General features: G+C 34.8%; 1 protein-coding gene across 1 annotated transcript; it reads left to right on the top strand.

Moving 5' to 3' along the window:
• Positions 1 to 9,241: 9,241 nt before the first annotated feature.
• zfp64 (zinc finger protein 64 homolog (mouse)) lies at positions 9,242 to 15,780 on the top strand. Its single transcript, XM_059540544.1, has 6 exons — positions 9,242 to 9,394; positions 10,124 to 10,279; positions 10,426 to 10,542; positions 10,655 to 10,717; positions 10,810 to 11,061; positions 14,392 to 15,780. The coding sequence occupies exons 1-6, from the start codon at positions 9,373 to 9,375 to the stop codon at positions 15,672 to 15,674; spliced, it is 1,893 nt and encodes a 630-aa protein (XP_059396527.1). The 5' UTR covers positions 9,242 to 9,372; the 3' UTR covers positions 15,675 to 15,780.
• Positions 15,781 to 20,414: the final 4,634 nt, after the last annotated feature.

Below are 20,414 nucleotides of genomic sequence, written 5' to 3'. Positions count from 1 at the left end.
CCCTATTCTGATGCAATAAATTGACAGTTGATAACTGACACCCTGCCGAATGTTCATCTGTTGCAAAATGCGCTTGCGATCGTTCATCCATGGAAAGTGCATCCAGGTAGCCAGCTCGTGTCACCAAAGACAGGCCCGTCTGCGTTTGAACATAGATTCGCTGGTGCAGCACTTTAACGTTTCTGTCTGAAATATCTGACACCAGATGCTTTCCCGGGACCGCTGAGGATTCTGGGAGGGGGTTTAGCAATCTTGACAGGGAACCTCCCATGTAGCACCTTGTTTTTCATTCCCATTAGTTTGGTGCAGAGACTCTTGCCCTTAAGACCCAGGGACGGGCGCACATTTAAGTGGGCAGTCAGGAGAATCCCGGCGGTGTGGCAGGTGCGAGATCTGGCTTCATTAGCTCCCAACACCTCTGTCCAATTACAAGACTCGCACCAGTGGTGACACCCCTTAGTGTGTGTGTGTGTGTGTGTGTGTGTGTGTGTGTGTGTGTGTGTGTGTGTGTGTGTGTGTGTGTGTTACAGGGTGCGCCGGTCTTATCAGTCACCGACTCTCTGCTTTTATCATGCTTGTATCATATTTTGCCACATCTTCATTTGAAATATGAAAAACACTGCACCTTCATTTGACATGTCAAATATCAAAAATTCAAGCTGTTTCATTATAGGTTCAAGTGTGTTTACACTACAGTATAAATATATGTCTACATTTCTGACATACACTTCAAACGTGGTAACATTTTGATTTGGTTTAAGTAAAGACAAAGAGTGTTTTTAAGGGCCAAGGATTTGATCTGGGTGTATTACTCTATTTAACCATACATTTAAAATGCAATGCATGCAGGCCAGGACTTCAGTCCACATGTGTCCAAACATAGGCGTGCATTTGTAGATTTCAATTTTAGACTGACTTGATCATCCTGATTACAGTTACTCTAAAGAAAAAAGATTCTTTATTGGCATCTATTCCACAAACATTTCTTTAGATTATTAAAGTGTTCTTTACAGTAATAAAAAATGGTTCTTTTAAGAGCTGTTCACTAAATGGCTCTTTAGGGAACCAAAAATGGTTCTTCTACTATGGCATCGCTGCTAAACCTAATTTTAATAGTGAACTCCGGTGTATGTATTTTTCAAGAGTCAGATCAGCTGCTCATGGTCACTTTTCATAGTGTGCACTGTAAATAGTCATCTCTTTCCAAACTATTAATCATAATATTAGAACAGGACGTCTTGTTATGAGTAATTAGCTGATCAGTATGTGTCCACCAGTATATGAGTTAATGCTTGTTTTATTTCATGTAACAACATTTATTTGAATGGTTTTAATTGTAGTTGTAGTAATAACCGTGTCTCATAACTTGTGCTATAATTAATGCAGATTATTTTAATCCTGAAATCACTGTTGTTGTTTTTTTTTTTCGTTGTTTTTTTTTCCATCTGTTTTATAAGCACCCAGGCAAAAAAATCATCCGACTACATCGAAAAAATAATGGGATTTAGAGCTGATTTTTTAGATGTGCTTTTGATAGTCTACATTTCTGCATTGACCTGAATCTATTAAAGCCATAAAACACAGTGAAGTATACATCAGCACTGAGTTAAATTCACTGGACACTTCTGGGTTAGAAATGAAAGCAAAAGTTTTCAAACAGCTTATTAGATGTGAAGAGCTCATAGATCGTCAGAAGATGATTAAAAAGACGCAGGGTCCTTCTGGAGTCTGTGCAGTGGATTCTGCCCTGAGCCACTGATGATTCTTCTGTCTAGTTTATTGTTTATAAGTGTGCTTTTAAAGGCCTGATTTTGCCTGAAGTGATTCACTTCTGTTTAATTTTTTGCTCTCTGGTTCTCCGTTCTTCAGTTATCATGTGCATTATTTAGTCCTGATAATCTACTTTACATCCTGGGCCTTTCTGTGCTAGCAGAGTGTGCAGCAAATATGATCACATTAATGCATGGCATTAATGATATAGTATAGATATGGTATTTATTGTTATTTAATGTTTTTTTATAGTTTGATAACAATAACAGAAATTAATGTTATTATTGTAATAATAATAATAATGATAACAAACATTTATTTGTATAGCCCTTTTTATACATAAATGCACCTCAAAGTGCTTCACAAATACAAAATAAAAACATAAATAAAATCAAACAACTATAAAAGGTTCAAAAAGTGAAATAAAGCATAGTTTGACCTCAGTATCAATTTAAAACAATTAACATTAAAAGAATAAGAGGATAAAATTAACATAAAAACTGACTGACACATAACTTTACATCGAATGGTTAGCTATTTAATAATAATAATAATAAATATTATTATTATAATTATTATTATTTAAAACCTTCAAAAAACTTTACAAAAAATATAACATTATAAATAGAAATAAATAGTATTTTATTGTAGATTTTGAACAGCAACAATAAAAAATACAATTATATTATTAAATCAATAAGAAAATTGCTTTATTATTAGTAGTATTATTATTGGGGAAAAAAATATATTTAAATCAATAAGCATTATTAGTGTGCTCTACTACTATTATTATTATTATTATTTTAAACCTTCATTAATTTATTTAATTATATATTATTTAATTTAATATATATATATTATGCATCTTAACAGCAACAATAAAAATATCATTAAATATAGTAAAATTATTATCATCAAAGCACTATAAAAATGTATTATTCTTATTATTCTTAAATGTAAAAAAAAAAAAAAAAAAAAATGCTCAAATATTCCCTGAGAAGGGGAATGTGACACTGGATCCTCTTTTCTTACCATGCCTCTGGATGCATGTTTCATTATTGCAGACAAAGAAGCAGATGAAGTATTCTCAGTGAACCATGTTACATGCATAACCTGAGACGTTCCCTTTCAAGGGAATTCGAACTGCATCCTCTATCAGTCACTATGAAGAACGGAATACCCACGCTGCCATGCTGGTGAGTGCATGCCATATGCAGAAATCTGAAAATCCCATCGGGGTGTCTGTAATTGAAGAAATTCTTATTCTTATTCATTCATTAACGTGTAGAAAAAAAATTCTGTGCAATGTATGATTTGCTTTAAATAAAAAAAAATCTATTATCTATCTTCAAGCAAGTAAACGTGTGTCTGAGCCATCATGTACACAGAGATGTGATGTTTTCCAGACGTGGCCTCCGTTTAATCTGATGTAATGATAACAGCTGTTGAGCTCCATTCGTACTCTGAATGTGTGTATAATTTGTCATGCAGCTCAAAGCAAACATGTACCTTAAGAACGTCTTTTCCTGTTCCTCTTCACGTCATAAATACATCACCACGCTGTACACATTTAATTTTTCTCCATCTCTTTCCGTCCGTCCCATTTTACTGATATTATTTAGGACACTGTTGCTGTAACCTTAGGCTGAGTGAAACCTGGCGTGGATCTTCAGATGATTAAACCCAGACAGAAACGTATATGTGTTTCTAAGTGTTCATCTTTCCTTTCACCTTCCAGAGTTTTATGCTGACTCATTTTTGCATTCGATTCCACACTTATCTGTTGTCGTAGCATTAGAGGAGATGTTGAAGCATGCCCCGTCTCTGCCCCCGTTTTCCATAAACAACGAGGAAATAGGGCCATTTGACAAATAATGTAAACATGGCAGAACATCTGTTTATAGGATGTTGGGAAATTATGAAGATTGAGAATTACAAGAACTTTAATAGATTATTAAAAATGGTCCACGGGGAAATGCACAGTTCTTGCAAAATATTTATTTAAAGCACGTTGGTTAAATCTGTATTATCGTCTGTTGTATGCAACAGCAGTGGCTTGACATTGCTCAAGGAGGACTTGTTATAAATGCTGTATTAAGGTTTTCAGAATGTCTAGTTGAATCTCTTGAAGTACCTCGTGACAAACCCAAAAACTTAACAAGCTTGTCCCCATTCTTCAGCCAGAAATTAAACTTCTGTCATTTACTTACCTTCATGTCATCCCAAAGCTACCAATCAAATTGTGCGCTATCTTCATGTCACATTGTTGTACATTTAACATCCTTTTTGCAGCTTGACAGCCCTTGGCCACTATACACTGTTGTTTAATAGAAATTACACAAAATATCAAAAAATATATATTATTATTATATATCCTAATATTTGATGTAACAAAAAAAACATTAAAATAATATTTTAGCTTTTTATTATCATTATTTTGTTGTGTTTTTAAATAGATTTAACATTATTATAATTAATATAGTTAATAATGTTTTGATAAAAGCAATATATATTGTATTATACTATATAAAAACAGATGTTTTCAATTAAAAAATATAATGATTTTAATGTATAAGATTCTCACCAAATAATAAGAATAATTTTAAACAGTATTATAATTGTTGTTGTTTTAAAATAGTTTTCATATTAGAATTCTAAAATGTTTATTTTTTATAAAAACAATATATATTATAAAACAATATAATATATAAAAACAGATGTTTTGGATTTAAAATATTATATGATTTTAATATATACCATGTTCGCCAGACATTAACCAAAAATACAAATTCTAATTATTATTATTATTATTATTATTATTATTATGCTGTTGTAAATATTTTTTATATTATTGTAATTATTAATGCATACATTTTTTGTGTTTTTTTTTTATAAAAACATTATTATAGTTATAATTATATAAAAAGATACTTTCAAATTAATTGGATTTTTAATATGTTCACCAGATGTTCGCAAAAAAACAACAACAACATAATAATAATAATAAAAAGATTTGGATCTAAGGCATAAAGGTGAGTAAGATCTTGAGGATTTGACTCAGATCCGTCTGGAGATTTGATGTCATCATCAGCACCAGGAATTTCATTTATATATTTTTTCTATGCTTGATGTGGTAAATGTGGTCAAGCGTTTGTTTTATTCACATAGCTCATAATGTCAGTACATTCATGACAGTGCCTTTCATTTCTTCAGTTTCACCATATGTGAAAATCCAGATCTGGTCTGCCTCTGAATCACAGCATATGGGAATGAAAATGGCATGTAAATTAATGATGAGTAGGATTACTCACACTCTTCACACCACAACCTGAGCTGAATGGCCTGAGGTGACGAGGAATTATATGTAAATATTTTATTGAATATAAATGTGGCAGTCAGTGTGTTGTCTGCTGGCGGCGATGGATACACATATACTTTCTAGGGATGGGTATCGTTAAGGTTTTAACGGTATTACTACTCTTACCAATACTGCTTAATGGTCCGGTACTTTAACGGTATTCTTATCGGTACTTTGTGTTGTGTTACATTGTGTTGTGTTAGGCAGTTGAAAACTTTGCATTTCTCTGTCTGCACATAATGCACTTTTGAAAGATGCTTTGACAGATTGCTTGTGTTTCCGCTCTTACATGCAACAATTTTGTTGAACTTATGACAACCAGCGTTGTCTGCATCAACTCTAGTGAAGTTTAACCACACTTTGGAACGTTTTGCTGTCTCCGCCATCGTCACTCTTTGTATTAAGCAGGAGTTTTCGTAATGTAAGGGGCCGTTCACATATGGCGTCTAAAAATGCGTGGAGAACGCTAGGCACGCCGCTTTCTGATTTTTTTCCCCCAAAGCCTTCGGGCACTTGCGCTCCTGAGGAGTCTGCCGTTGCTAAGCAACCATGACCTGCTCTCTCCATGAAGACGCGGAAATTTCAGCAATGGATAAATGGATTTGCAGCACTAAAAACTGCTCGAGTAGCACTGCTACTAAATTAATTTAAAAATCCACATACAGCTATCAGCTGTTCCTTCATCTTGGCTGAGCTTTCAATGTTGTTACAGAAAAGGTGAGGAAGCTACATGACCTGCGGTGTGCTTGCGGCATTCTGAAAAGTTGAGATGTTTTAAACTCGATGTGGTGCAGACGCGCCTGGAAAAAACGAGCTCGTTGCACCGCGTGCGCGTCGCGAGCGCATTATGAGCGCGCATACCGCGCGCCTACATTTGAAATAAGGAACTTGAGCGCGCAAAAGACGCATATGTCAACGGCCCCTTATGCGTGTGTGTGCGCCGCGCTCGTTCTTGTTGTTGTGTGTGTGTGTGTGTGTGTGTGTGTGTGTGTGTGTGTGTGTGTGTCTCCGCCAGGGCCGGATTAACCATACGGGCAACTGGGCAATTGCCCAGGGGCCCAAGACCTCTAAAGGGCCCAGGGCAGCAAGGGCACGAGCAAAATACTGTATCTGGTAATCTCCCGCTTTACATTAAACAAACTGTAAACACGGGCTTTTGCGCTGCACAGAGAGACGCTGCGCTGCCTATGACTTTGAACGTGAGTTGAGAGCGGTTGAGAGTCAGTCTCATGCGGAATGACCAATGAAGAGAGGGCCTCAAGTTAAGACCCTCTCCTCATTGGTCAGTCCGCATGAGGTGTGTCAAATGTTACGCCGAGCGGGTTACGTCAGGTGTTGCTACAACAGATAAAAATCTGACATGGAGAAGCTAAGTGGGAGCGCGAAGCGGAAATTAAAAAAGGAAAAGGACATCAGAAACGCAGAAAATGTAAAGTATATACCTAAAATAGGTAATTTCTTCACTCCTGTTAATGTTGCCGACAGTTCTGTTAAGTCAGCTTCCGTCAACGACGAGGACAACTCAGCTAGCCAGGACTTTTCTACAAGATGCCAAATGAAAGCAAACATGCACTCCCTAATTATTTAGGATTAAAATTGTGTGTTTTGCCAGGTTTTGTAGTATTTATTTTTATCTTGTCTTCTAGAGAGAAATTGTGTCACAGACACGGCTCTGCAATTCCTATTTTAGCTATTGGACATTAACTTGTTATTGGCCTTGATTTTGAAGATGTTATACTGTACACCAGTTTGCACAGTCAAAGTCCAGAAAAAAGCCATTGTAAGATGTGTTTGCCAAATGAAGGCATTTCAAATTCAAACATGCACTTCCTCATTATTTAGGACTAAAATTGTGTGTTTTGCCAGATTATGTAGCATTTATTTCTGTCTTGTCTTCTTCAGAGAAATTGACAGATTTCTAAATGTTTATGTAGCACTACAATGTTTAACTGGTTAATTGTGCTGTGATATGTTGTTGTTCTATTTTAAAACAAGTTAAAATGAGCTTAGGATACAAATGTTTATGAGCAGATAACAGTGATACTGCATTTTATTTATTTATTTTTTCCTTGAGGTGCCAGCTTTATTAAAATGCTGTATATTGTTGTGGAGGGAAAACTGGCAGATTTCAAATTGTTTGTGTTGGACTAATAACTTGATTGCCTTGTTGAATTCTGAGGAAACAGGGTCACCCTGTCAGGGTGATTTCTGCTTAAAATGAGCTGAGGACCAAAATGTTTCTTGATTGGGAATAAATGTTGTTAAATAAACAATGGTTTGAAAGTGGTTGCTTATTTATTCATTTTTGTGAAAATGGAGGATATTTCCCTCCCTCTCAATGTAGTGGGTCAATTTTACCAGATTATACAGATGCTGATGTGTTTTGTTTTCATAGCATCATATGTGAGTGAATGTCTTTGATAGGGGACATAGTAGTGCATTTGTAGTTCTATGAGCATTTAAATATTTGTAAATCAAAATACACCTGATGACAGTTAGAATTTGATATGTATATGTATATTAGTATATGACCATATTATGGTGATCCTGGGGTCATGATGATGGGGCCCTTGAATATTGTTGCCCAGGGTACAACAAAGTGTTAATCTGGCCCTGGTCTCCGCCTCCGCGGCGCGCATGAGAGATCTCGCAGATCTCACAGACAAACGTCTTAATATGATCGCACATTAGAAATGTTTGGTGAGATAAAATGTGCACGATAACATTATTAAGCAAAAATACAATTTTTCCCCCTCCAGTACCGAAAGCAGAACCGATACCGTCAGATCTTACTGATACTATGGTCTTTCATAATTTAGCCCCGGGGCCATTTTAATACCGGGTTTCGGTACCCATCCCTAATACTTTCTGAATGAGTTTGTTTTGTGAAACTCAAATATGTTTTGTGTTGTTTTTTAGCTCAAGATCAGCTAACTGTAACATTACAACAACAGCTAACAGCTAACTGTACAGCTCACTGTAATATTAATGAATCAAATATTCATCTTTGTCTATTGCCGTGAACATGCTTTTGATTAATAAACTTGAGTACATTAAACATCCTGGACCTTTCAGATATAATAAAATGTTTGGGAGTGTGAAAAAAAATGTGTGGGTGTGTGTGTGGGTTATCTTTTATCAAAATCATTACATTTATTTATTAGTAATTATTATAAAGAATGGTAAAAACAAAATAAAAAAACAATAACAATTATAATGCTATAGAAATACATACTGCTGATGCACTTTCAAAATGTGTAAATGTGTTGTATACAAATAATACTATTCTAGTATTACAAATATAATATAAATATATTACAATGTGTAATATTACAATTACAAATACAGTTTTTACGTAATAATAATAATATATTGTTAAGATTATATACATAATATATAATATTTATTTTTATGAAAATTATATTACATTTATACATATTATAAATTATTTTAAAATAATTTTATGTATAATAATATATTATTTAATATATCAATATATTAAATAATATCAATATATTATATCTCTATTATACAAATTATTGTTTATGAAAATAATATTAAGTGTATGTATTAAAAATAGAATAATTATATAAATATTGATCATATAAATCATGTAATAAAATTTATTAAACTATATTTATTATATAAATAATGATTAAAACAACAACGATAAATAAATAAAAGCAAATAAATAATTAAGTGTTGTTATAAAAAAATTATATATGTATATATATATATATATATATATATATATATATATATATATATATATATATATATATATATATATATATATAAAATAAAATTAATTTTGAATGATGGAGCGCGGGCGCCGCCGTGTGTTCATCTGATGTAACTGCAGTCAAAAATGAAGAAAGACTTATAAAGAATGAAATACAAACTGAGTGCCAAGGAGATTTCTTCATCATTATTTAAAGGCTAGAAATCCTTGTAGTGAGGAAAGGTTGACTGAAAATGAAAAATAATTTTAATTGAACTTGTACGCCTACCTAAACCTGTTTTTGGTAGCAAGATGTGTCAGTGGTGAAATACTCGCTCCTGACGCGTGAGGCGCTCTTTGCTACCGCTGGGCCGATGTTTACCGTAAAGCAGTCCACACTGTCGCAAAAACCGTAAACTCTGCTGAAAAGCGTTTGAAATGAAGAGGACACAGAACAACAAAAAGGTGCATTAAAGTTGTCAGATACTTCACAGATCGAGTCTCAGCGGGCTTCGAGATCCACATGGCAACGTTCAGCGGAGAAGGTACACAAAAACACTGTTTAAAACAGATTCGAAAAGAGATTTCTGTGCAGTACAGGTAAATGATCCCAACCATGATGAATATATTTACACTGTTAGGTTGATAGATGAAGGAATCAAACTCCCTTCTGGTATATAATACTACTAATAAAGTTAAATTTATAGAGCTTGTATTCATTGTTGACTAAAACGTCTCTACAGACAATAAAAGTTAATATTACAATTTGATATACTTAATCATATTTCTGATATTATATGTTACAATTTGAATATATGTGTGTGTGTGCATGCAAGCATATATATTCATACATAATATACAGTTTAGTTTCAAAGTTGTAATAATACATAATACACATACATATACTTATCATTTATATTCATATATATGAAATATTTTTATTTACTTATTTACATTTATTTATTGAATACCCCCTTCATATATATATATATTATAAGTGAAATATCTGCACTGCATGGAGCTTAAAGATTTTTTATTTTTATTTCATATCTATTTATAAAGTAATTTGTATATTTCGTTTATATACAAATAGATATATTATTTCATGTTATGTATGACATTTTAATTTTATTGTTTACATTTATTTATTGAACCCCCCCCCTTATATATATATATATATATATATATATATATATATATATATAATGTATATATGTGTGTGTGTGTGTGTGTGTATATATGTATATATATGTATGTTTTTTTTCCCCCCACAGGAATAAACCACCTGTTAGTAGAAGTGAGTCCTGACATCCACATCTGTGGCTTCTGCAAACAGCAGTACAACAACTTTGAACACTTCTTTGCACACAAGCAAAACTGCTGCCAGATCCCGTCGACTCATATATCATCCCGAAACGCTGGGCCCAGTGGTGAGGCTAATGTCCAAGTACTAACGTCCCTTTTAAAAGTTCATATAGTGAAGGATCATATAGTATACGACTCTTCATATATAGTAGACTGCACTCTTTAGTAGTCACAAAAGTGTGTTATTTTTTTATTTTTTTTTTGGTTTCAGAGTCGTTTCAGACATGTGTACCAAAAGTCAAAAAGACCCTCACCAAAGCCCAGAAAGCCCCCTCCAAAAAGCTGAAACCTGCACTAAGTCAAAAAAGACACACATGCACATTCTCAGGTTAGTGCTATTGCATTTCTTACTTTCATATATTTACTTATAAGGTATTTAAAGTGAAATATCTCCACTCTATGGAGCCTAAAAGCTGTTTTGCTTCATTTTGTGCCCTTAGGTTGTACATTCAAAACTCAGTATGGCCAAAAAGACATGGAGAGACATATTTTAACACACACTGGTAAATCATTTCATGGGGTCATCTCAAGCTTTATCATTACCAAACGATGCCAAATGCACATTAAAATGCTGAGATCTGTCTCCTCTCTTCAGGTGAGAGGCCTTTCGAGTGTGAACTCTGCCATAAACGCTTTAGTCGTCGCGATAAGCTGAATCTTCACAGCCGTTTGCACACGGGAGAGAAACCGCACAAGTGTAAGTACTGTCCGTACGCAGCGGCCGACAGCAGTAGCCTGAAGAAGCATCTTCGCATCCACTATGATGAGAGACCCTTTAAGTGTCAGATATGCCCTTACGCCAGCCGCAACTCCAGCCAGCTGACCGTTCACCTCCGATCTCACACAGGTGAGCACAGACCCTGTGTATTTGCAAGAATAAATGTCAGATATGTTCTGAAATATGTCAAAATGTTAGGTGTTTTTGAAAGGAAGTAACACTTTTATTTACGAAGGATGCATTACATTGCACCCCCCACCAAAAAAAAACATTGTTCCTTTGCAAAAGCACTCAAATATAGTTTTTTCCTCCCTAATTTGTGATAATATTTTACAATATTATTGTTTTTACTATAGATAGATACAAAGTGGAGATCAAACATAACATGCATATTACAGAAACATATAATTTCCTAAATTTCAGGGTCACTGCTTGCTTAGTCTCATTTGAAGTTATCCTAACAGGAGTAGAATGGCATTTTTTTAAGCACATTTCACAGTTAATTGTATTCTGAAGCAGAGTATATAAAATTTAAATGAGATATTTGAAAAAGAAATTAGAAAACACTTTTACAGATACATCCAAGTTATTGCCATTAATCTGGCACCTAGTGCTGATTTTCTTAATTACATGACAAAGCCTACTTAACTGGCAGAATTCCTCTAATTTTCACTGAGATTGCGAGATGGTGAAACCCTGCGACAGAAGGCGGTCCAGAAGACCGTTTCAGCCACACCAAGAGAAGTTTGTCATGCCAAATCTGTGCTTTCTAGAATATTGCAGCTTTACAAAGATATTAATTCATTCAAGTCTCCCAAAAAGGCTGGTCGTCCACATAAGACAAGGTGAGTCCTATCTGAGAGATAATTTTCAAAATCAACCAGCTGCCTTCTCAGAAAGACCAATATTGAGCAGTCTCTGTTTTAAAATACAATGGTTCACCGTATCAAAAGCTTTGGAAAGCTCAATGAAACGCCTTCAATGAGGCAGAGATGGTACTGTGTTCCTTTCGGAAGCCCGACTGAAACTCTGAGAGAATATTATTAACACTCAGGAATTCTTTCAGTTGTTCACTTACTAGTCGTTCTAAGACCTTTGACAGCACAGACAAATTGGAGATAGGCCTATAGTTGTTTAACAAGGCAGGATCTCCTCCCTTTAACAAGGGAAAGACATGGGCAGATTTCCAGATGGATGGCATAACATTCTGTTCCAAAGACAAATTTAAAATATACATGAACGGTTTAGCAATAAAATCTGCAGCAATTTTTAAGAAATATAACTCTAGACAATCAAAAAAAGCAGGCTTTTTGATGTCCAATGACATTAGGACTTTATTTACATCGAGTGAAAACAGGGTAAAAGAAAAAGGCTGACTAACACAACATCTAGCAGCAACATTACCATCTTTCCATCCTCAACCTAACAACTTAACCACAGGCTCTACTCTTCACCACAACGGTAAAACTGCAAAACCAACATAACAGAAACCTTTGTAAATTCTAATATAACACAACATTTAAGTACTAACTTATGTCCCTCTGTGTTAATCTTGTGTAAAAACACACAAAATAACACTTAATTTCTACATTTATTTTCCTTGTTTTTTTGATGCAAAGCATGCTGGGAACTAGAAAACGCAATCATTTTAAGTTCACCTTACTACAACAAAATTTTGAGTTTACAGAACTTATTTAAATTAAGTCCAATGAACTTTCATTATTATTTGAGTGCAATTAACTAATTTCATTTGATTAATTTCACTGTTCGGTTTTACATATACATATATATATATATATATATATATATATATATATATATATATATATACACACTCACCTAAAGGATTATTAGGAACACCATACTAATACTGCGTTTGACCCCCTTTCGCCTTAAGAACTGCCTTAATTCTACGTGGCATTGATTCAACAAGGTGCTGAATGCATTCTTTAGAAATGTTGGCCCATATTGATAGGAAAGCATCTTGCAGTTGATGGAGATTTGTGGGATGCACATCCAGGGCACAAAGCTCCCGTTCCACCACATCCCAAAGATGCTCTATTGGGTTGAGATCTGGTGACTGTGGGGGCCATTTTAGTACAGTTAACTCCTTGTCATGTTCAAGAAACCAATTTGAAATGATTCGAGTTTTGTGACATGGTGCATTATCCTGCTGGAAGTAGCCATCAGAGGATGGGTACATGGTGGTCATAAAGGGATGGACATGGTCAGAAACAATGCTCAGGCAGGCCGTGGCATTTAAACAATGCCCAATTGGCTCTAAGGAGCCTAAAGTGTGCCAAGAAAACATCCCCCACACCATTACACCACCACCAGCAGCCTGCACAGTGGTAACAAGGCATGATGGATCCATGTTCTCATTCTGTTTACGCCAAATTCTGACTCTACCATCTGAATGTCTCAACAGAAATCGAGACTCATCAGACCAGGCAACATTTTTCCAGTCTTCAACTGTCCAATTTTGTTGAGCTCGTGCAAATTGTAGCCTCTTTTTCCTATTTGTAGTGGAGATGAGTGGCACCCGGTGGGGTCTTCTGCTGTTGTAGCCCATCCGCCTCAAGGTTGTGCGTGTTGTGGATTCACAAATGCTTTGCTGCATACCTCGGTTGTAATGAGTGGTTATTTCAGTCAAAGTAGAAATGGTTGTGCGTGAAAATCCCAGTAACTGAGCAGATTGTGAAATACTCAGACCATCCCGTCTAGCACCAACAACCATGCCACGCTCAAAATTGCTTAAATCACCTTTCTTTCCCATTCTGACATTCAGTTTGGAGTTCAGGAGATTGTCTTGACCAGGACCACACCCCTAAATGCATTGAAGCAACTGCCATGTGATTGGTTGATTAAATAATTGCATTAATGAGAAATTTAACAGGTGTTCCTAATAGTCCTTTAGGTGAGTGTGTGTATGTGTATATATATATATATATATATATATATATATATATATATATATATATATATATATATAATCATACATTATTTCATTCATTGTATATATAAAATTCAGATTGATAATAACAATTAAAATAACAAAACATAAATATAAACTAAAATCATAAAAAACACACAAAAGTCAAGTGTTTTTCTAATAGTTTTTTTATCAGCTGCACAATATTTCCTGGTACCGCTGATTATTGAGAATTTACGCTAATGCATGTGAAACTTTGCCAAAAGATTCATAAGATAACACTGGTTTTCCTGTTTCTTGTTATCAAAGCCAAACTGCTCATGTTATGAAAATGAAGAACACACGCATTCAGCTATATACCTACATACGTTTGGCCAAAAGATTACCAAATTAAATGTCAAAATATAATTGTACATCTGTGTGTTTGCTAGATAAGTATGATGCTATCAAAACAGCATGATTAGAACAGTGTTCCTTTTTGTGAAGTAGTGGAAGCTGTGATGTATTCAGTTCACATGTTTCGTCAGGTGACGCCCCGTTCCAGTGCAATCAATGCGATGCCAAATTCAAGATCAACTCCGACCTGAAGCGCCACAGTCGGGTTCACTCCGGCGAGAAGCCTTATAAGTGTGATCTCTGTGAATATCGCTGTGCGATGAAGGCTAATTTAAAATCGCACGTGCAGCTGAAACACAGCGCCTCGGACTGCTTCCGCTGCTCGAAATGCGAATTCCAGTGCTCCGCCAAAGCTGCTCTGCGACACCATTCCCGCCAACACCAGCCGGCCCAGCCTTTGCAGTGCAGCGAGTGCAGTTACTCCTGCTCAAGCAAGGGGGCGCTCAAGATCCACGAACGCGTGCACTCAGACGAACGACCCTTTAAGTGCGAGCACTGTTCATTTGCTAGTAAGCAGCGCAGTAATTTGTTAATTCACAGGAGGAAGTGTCACGCAGATAAACTGGACAAGCAGGGTAAGTCTGGAAGAGAACGCGAAATGGGGGAGGAGCCTCCCAAACCTCTCAGCTCGCGTTACAGAGCGAGACTGGAAGCAGCACGAGCATTTCGTTGCGACTTGTGCGAGGCTTCATTCGTCAGGGAAGACTCTCTTCGCAGCCACAAGAGGCAGCATAACAGTAACGTCCAACAACAAAGTCAAACTGTTACCAATCAACCAATACAAACAGCGGGACAAACCTCCGTCACAGCCGACACACCGTCTTCCTACAACACGACACATCTTAAGATCATCATGGCACCCTCTGTAGGACCGGAGGCTACTTTTGTCCAAGCTGCCACTGGAAAGGCTGGAGCCATTCTGCTCGGTCCAGAGGATCACAACGTGCTTTTGAACCCCGTAATACAGCACGTCAACATGCTAGCGCCAGAATCCAGCCTCGAGCACCAGACGGTTTTACTCACTCAGATCGACTCCAGTGAAACCAGCCCTCAAACCAGTACCCATAACTTCATCGCCTCCTGTTCTGCGTCCGCTTCCAACGGCACACACACCTTCATAACATCCTGTTCTGACCTGGAAAGCCTCCACAAGCTCATCCAGGAGGGTGGGACTGAGGTTACGGTGGTAACGGAGACAAATCCAGCGATTGCCACCACAAAAGAACCCCTGAACATTGATGGTTCCTCGTCTCGAGACATTACTGAGCACGCTGAAGACAGTTTAGATATGGGACCACCTGAAACCATTCTTGTTCAAAGTCTCCCTCTGTCGATTTCAACACAGGAACAGGACCAACTGTCTCCACACCATTTATTTTCAGACTCCAATACGGTGGACATCAGTGATTCGTAGTTTTTTGCGTGAATAACGAGATTCCACTGTGATATTGACTTTAATTAGGCTAGACACCATATTGAATTAAATACGGGTGAAAATGAGACTGTGAAGATTGGTCCTAGATTTTGTAATTTTCTTTACATGCTTTTTTTTCTACTTAAAGTTTCTTCGTTAAGGCGTTTCGTCAACTGGGCAGTCGGTATTTCATTAAACAACAATACAATCCATTGAATGCACTGTATTTCTATTCCTCACAGCCCCGTTTTCATTCACATCAAAAATTTAATATGGTGCTGTCCTGATCAAGGTCTGACATGAATATAAAATTAACTGTTTGTTTGGTTAATTTCCTGTTTCTTTATCCAACTAATGCTTTGTTCGTGTTGTGTTGGAATTACTTTAATTATAACAATTATAAACCTCAGAAATGTTTCAGTGTTCGTCCCAAATGGATCCATGTGGAAGTTTGTTGGATAAAACAAAAGTGCAAACTGCTGCCATTTTGGTTTAATCATGCACATTGGTGGGAGAAATCAGAGCTTCCATAAAAATAAGAGTTAGAACTTACAATTAAGAGTTTGAAAAAGACATGAATGGATCTTACAGTGGAAAATTTGTAATTATTGCAATTAATTCTGACAAGAGCTGAATGCAGCATAATTTATAAAGGTTGCCATGTTGGATCAGGGAGTCATTGTTTCATTTTCAAGTTAACCATCAAATCAAAAGTAGACAAAGTATGTTTTTTCCCCTCTATTTCACAGTGAAATAAACATTCTTCTTTTTAAGTCAGAGACTTGTTTTACCATTGTGTATTTTCTGTTTCCTGGTGGTTTAGTGGTTAATGCTCTGTTAACTAAAGCATAACCCTTCACAGAACATACTCTCCACAAGTATACTACCTTGTAAAAGTTTGGGGTCAATAAGCCTTTTTTTATTCATTTTTTTTAAAGAAATTAATACTTTTATTCAGCAAGTATGCATTAAATTGATCTAAAGAGACAGTAAAGATATGTATAATGCTCAGTATACTTGTATAGCATTTATTAATGTTTGTTCATGTTAGTTAATACATATACAATCATTGCTCATAATAGTTTTAATGTTAATAGATACATCTGATTTTAAAAGTACATTAGTTAATGGTGAAAATGAACTAATTTGTGTAAATATTGTGCATTGTTGGTTCATATTGATAAATGCTTTCAACTAAGAATGTAACGATTCACTTAACTCACAATGCGATATGATACACAATAGTGATTCACGACACTTAAATTAGATTTAAGAAAAATTCAAAAAAATATATATAAAGTATCATTTTATTATTGCTCGGACAAAGCACTTTTTTCTTTTTTTGAAATTTAAATATGTCAAATAACAAAACTAATTTGTAATTTTACAGCAAACCCCAAATCAAATGTGTGGCTCTTATGGAACAGCAGTGATACAGCATTTACTTAACGCTGCTTTAATATGCATTATATAGAGGTGAGATGAAAATAAAATATAATCCACACTTTTCTAAAGACCGTCAGTTCCCCCAGAGATGCATTTATATAAACTCCCAACCCCAACTGTATCGCAATTCGTTAAATATCTCAACTGAATTGAATCATCACTTATTTGACCCTGGAGTACAAAACCAGTCTTAAGACGCTGGGGTATATTTATAGCAATAGCCAAAAAATTTTTTTCAAAATTATAGATTTTTTTTATTTTAGGCCAAAAAGCATAAGAGTATTAAGTAAAGAGCATGTTCCATGAAGATATTTTGTAAATTTCCTATCATAAATATATCAAAACGAAATCTCTGATTAGTGATATGCAATGCTAAGGACTTAATTTGGACAACTTCAAAGGTGATTTTCTCACTATTTAGATTTTTCTGCACCCTCAGATTCCAGATTTTCAGATAGTTGTATCTCGACCAAATATTGTCCCATCATAACAAACAATGCAGTATAAAGCTAATGTATTCATCTTTCAAATGACGTATAAATCTCAATTTCGAAAAAATGACACTTGTGGTCCAGGGTCACAAATTTGTATCGATGTTCAACCAGCTTGTGGTGTTACATCCTTACATTAAACAACAACTGAAACCTTGCTTTAAAGTGTTAACTATAGTTGTCAAATAGCTTGTATAATCTCTAGACATTTTTGTCACAAAATTCCCTTTATTTCATCTAATCTTGTTATTACTCATTTTAGTCTTGATTCTTATCAAAACCAATGTACAGAGCCGCAGAGCTTTACTATTCCAACCTTCTTTTTTTAAGACATTTATGTCATTTGTTGGTGCATAAGAAACAAATGGAGAAAAGAAAGTTTTTGAAAAAAGATATTTTATTCATATTTTATTCTAAATCTTTTGTAGAGGATTCAAGGACTAAATTATATATATATATATATATATATATATATATATATATATATATATATATATATATATATATATATAAAATTTGACATGAAAAGGCCTGTATAGTCAAAAACAATGTTTTGTTTTTTCATTCACCAATCAGTTTTTAGGTTTCAAGCTATTTTTAGACTCATCTCAATTATTTAATGAAAGATAAAACCGTTAGATTTACTATAGTGCTTTATGTGCATAAAATCTCCATAAATTGATATTCTCATCCTTTCCATGTATCTATACATTGCATCTAATTTGCATATTAATGTGTTCTAGGAAGTGTAATAATGGGAGTAATAACTTGGCAACATTTTCATAAGAATATCTCATATTTCATAGAAATATAGCTATATAATTTATTGTTGTGTCTCCTCAAAACGCCTGATTAACATGATGTTTGTCCCGCTGTCCTCTACAGGTTTGAAAATGATGCCCTGTTTAGGAGCAAAACATCATATCCCAATTTGAAATCCCATAACATTTTTCTGAGATTTATTTATTTACGACAAACCATTTTTAAATGAGCCAAATTTACATAATTACAAAACATTATCATATTTCCCTAAGAGTGCTAAATGTGTTCGTTCTGTCAATATCAGTCATATCAAGACCAGGGAGAAGGTGTATTAATGTATGTCTCTGAAAAGCCCTGAATGTGCTCTGGACAGGACATACAGACTTGGAAATAAAATAGTTTTGTTTAGTACATCTTGCCTGTAGATGGCAGTGCAAACTTCAGAACACTGACTTCTTTAATCTCAGCAAGGCATCGCTCATCTCTTATCTCGTGTTTTCAGTGTCATTTTGGAAATAAAAGTTAACCCAGCAGATATTACATGCGCCTGTGCTTTGATTTGGCTCCTGTAGCTGATATCCACCTTGTAGCAGTTAACCAATGTCTACATATGCAAGAGAACTAACGCATTTCCTGCAGTGACAGTTACGAGATAAGATCTTTCAGGCAGTTGTAGAGATGCCGATGGAGACAGATGAAATATGAGTGCTGCATTTTGCTTGTGCGTGCATATGTCTGACCACCAGACTCATATCAGGCCATTTCCCCGCCACAAACCATCAGCGTGAGCTGAGCTCAACTAATCCAACCATATCAAGCCTGTGACCTCTTCCTCTCTGAGGATAGGTGAGCTGGAGAGAGAGAGACAGCACCTGCTTTCTACCAGCGACATGCATTTCATATTTTACTCACAGCTGATATCCTCTCGCAACTCCAGAACCGCCTGAATGTGGCGAAAAATGTTGCAATCTTTACAATTTTTTTTACAGTTAATGTGTGCAATTATAACTGTTCAGTGGTTTCTTGATCATGAAATTCACCCCACTAAAACTACAGGCCTACTTGGGTGTGGATGGATGAAGATCGATTCATTTAAATGATTTGATTCTTTGACATCAAATCTTTGATTCAACATTTGCAGTTAATAAATACAATAGATGCTGTTATAACACAAACTTTATAATTATACAAAGCATTAAAAGACACCAAAATAACCAGCCCTTTTTTTGTCTAGATGCAAAACAAAATAGATTCTTTGTTTGTAGATTCTACTCTGTTTACAGTAACTCCTAACTTAATAATCGTATATTGATTTCATCACAGCTAGACTTTGACAATTTCCATCAGCCCTAACTGTGTATGGAGACATAAACATTTGATTCTTTGATTCATTTTTTAACTTCAGTTGCATTTTTAATATAGGCTTTTTAATTTTTGATTTTTTTATAATATGATTTATAAGTGTATTTAATTAATGTGCAGTGATTTCATCGCTGCTACATTTAACATGAAATAAACCAGCTCTAGTGTTGTGTTTATAAATATTTGATTTGGTTTTTACAATTTACTACAGAATGAATCAAATAAACATTTGATTATTCGATTTTTTTCCCCATTCAATTTTTGCTATTTTTTCTATAATATTGTAAATAGGTGTAATTATTTACTGTATGATATAATATATATTATATTAATAATTTAAAGCGATTTCATAACTACTATATATATCATCAATTCTACCAGCCCTGGTGTTGTCTTGACAGGCCTATGTGATTTTTCAGAATTGACTTCTCCATTCAGTTTTTATAGTAAATAAATGTTACAGTAAATAAAATTGTTCTAGAATTGAATCTTTTAGATTCAATGTTTACTATTCAGATGCAGTTCTGTTTTGCTGTTTTTTTTCTATATTATACTAATATTATTTAAAAAGTGTAATTATTTACTTTATAAGCATCACTTCTACATATAAAGTGAAATAAATTCCACCAGTCCCTGCCATGTGTAAATAAATATTTGATTTATCAGAATTGAATCTTTG

This window comes from Carassius carassius, chromosome 46 (genome assembly GCF_963082965.1).
Source record: "Carassius carassius chromosome 46, fCarCar2.1, whole genome shotgun sequence".
In the NCBI taxonomy this organism is placed as follows: domain Eukaryota; kingdom Metazoa; phylum Chordata; class Actinopteri; order Cypriniformes; family Cyprinidae; genus Carassius; species Carassius carassius.
The sequence above is the reverse complement of the archived record's forward strand: the minus strand, read 5'-3'. Positions and strand labels throughout refer to the sequence as shown.

What these genes read in the sequence shown, in the direction of transcription:
- zfp64 (XM_059540544.1), top strand. Translation starts at nt 9,373, where the DNA reads ATGGCAACGTTCAGCGGAGAAG. An exon ending in GGCAACGTTCAGCGGAGAAG is followed by an intron (nt 9,395 to 10,123) that starts GTACACAAAAAC and finishes TTCCCCCCACAG; the next exon opens with GAATAAACCACCTGTTAGTA. An exon ending in CCGAAACGCTGGGCCCAGTG is followed by an intron (nt 10,280 to 10,425) that starts GTGAGGCTAATG and finishes TTTTGGTTTCAG; the next exon opens with AGTCGTTTCAGACATGTGTA.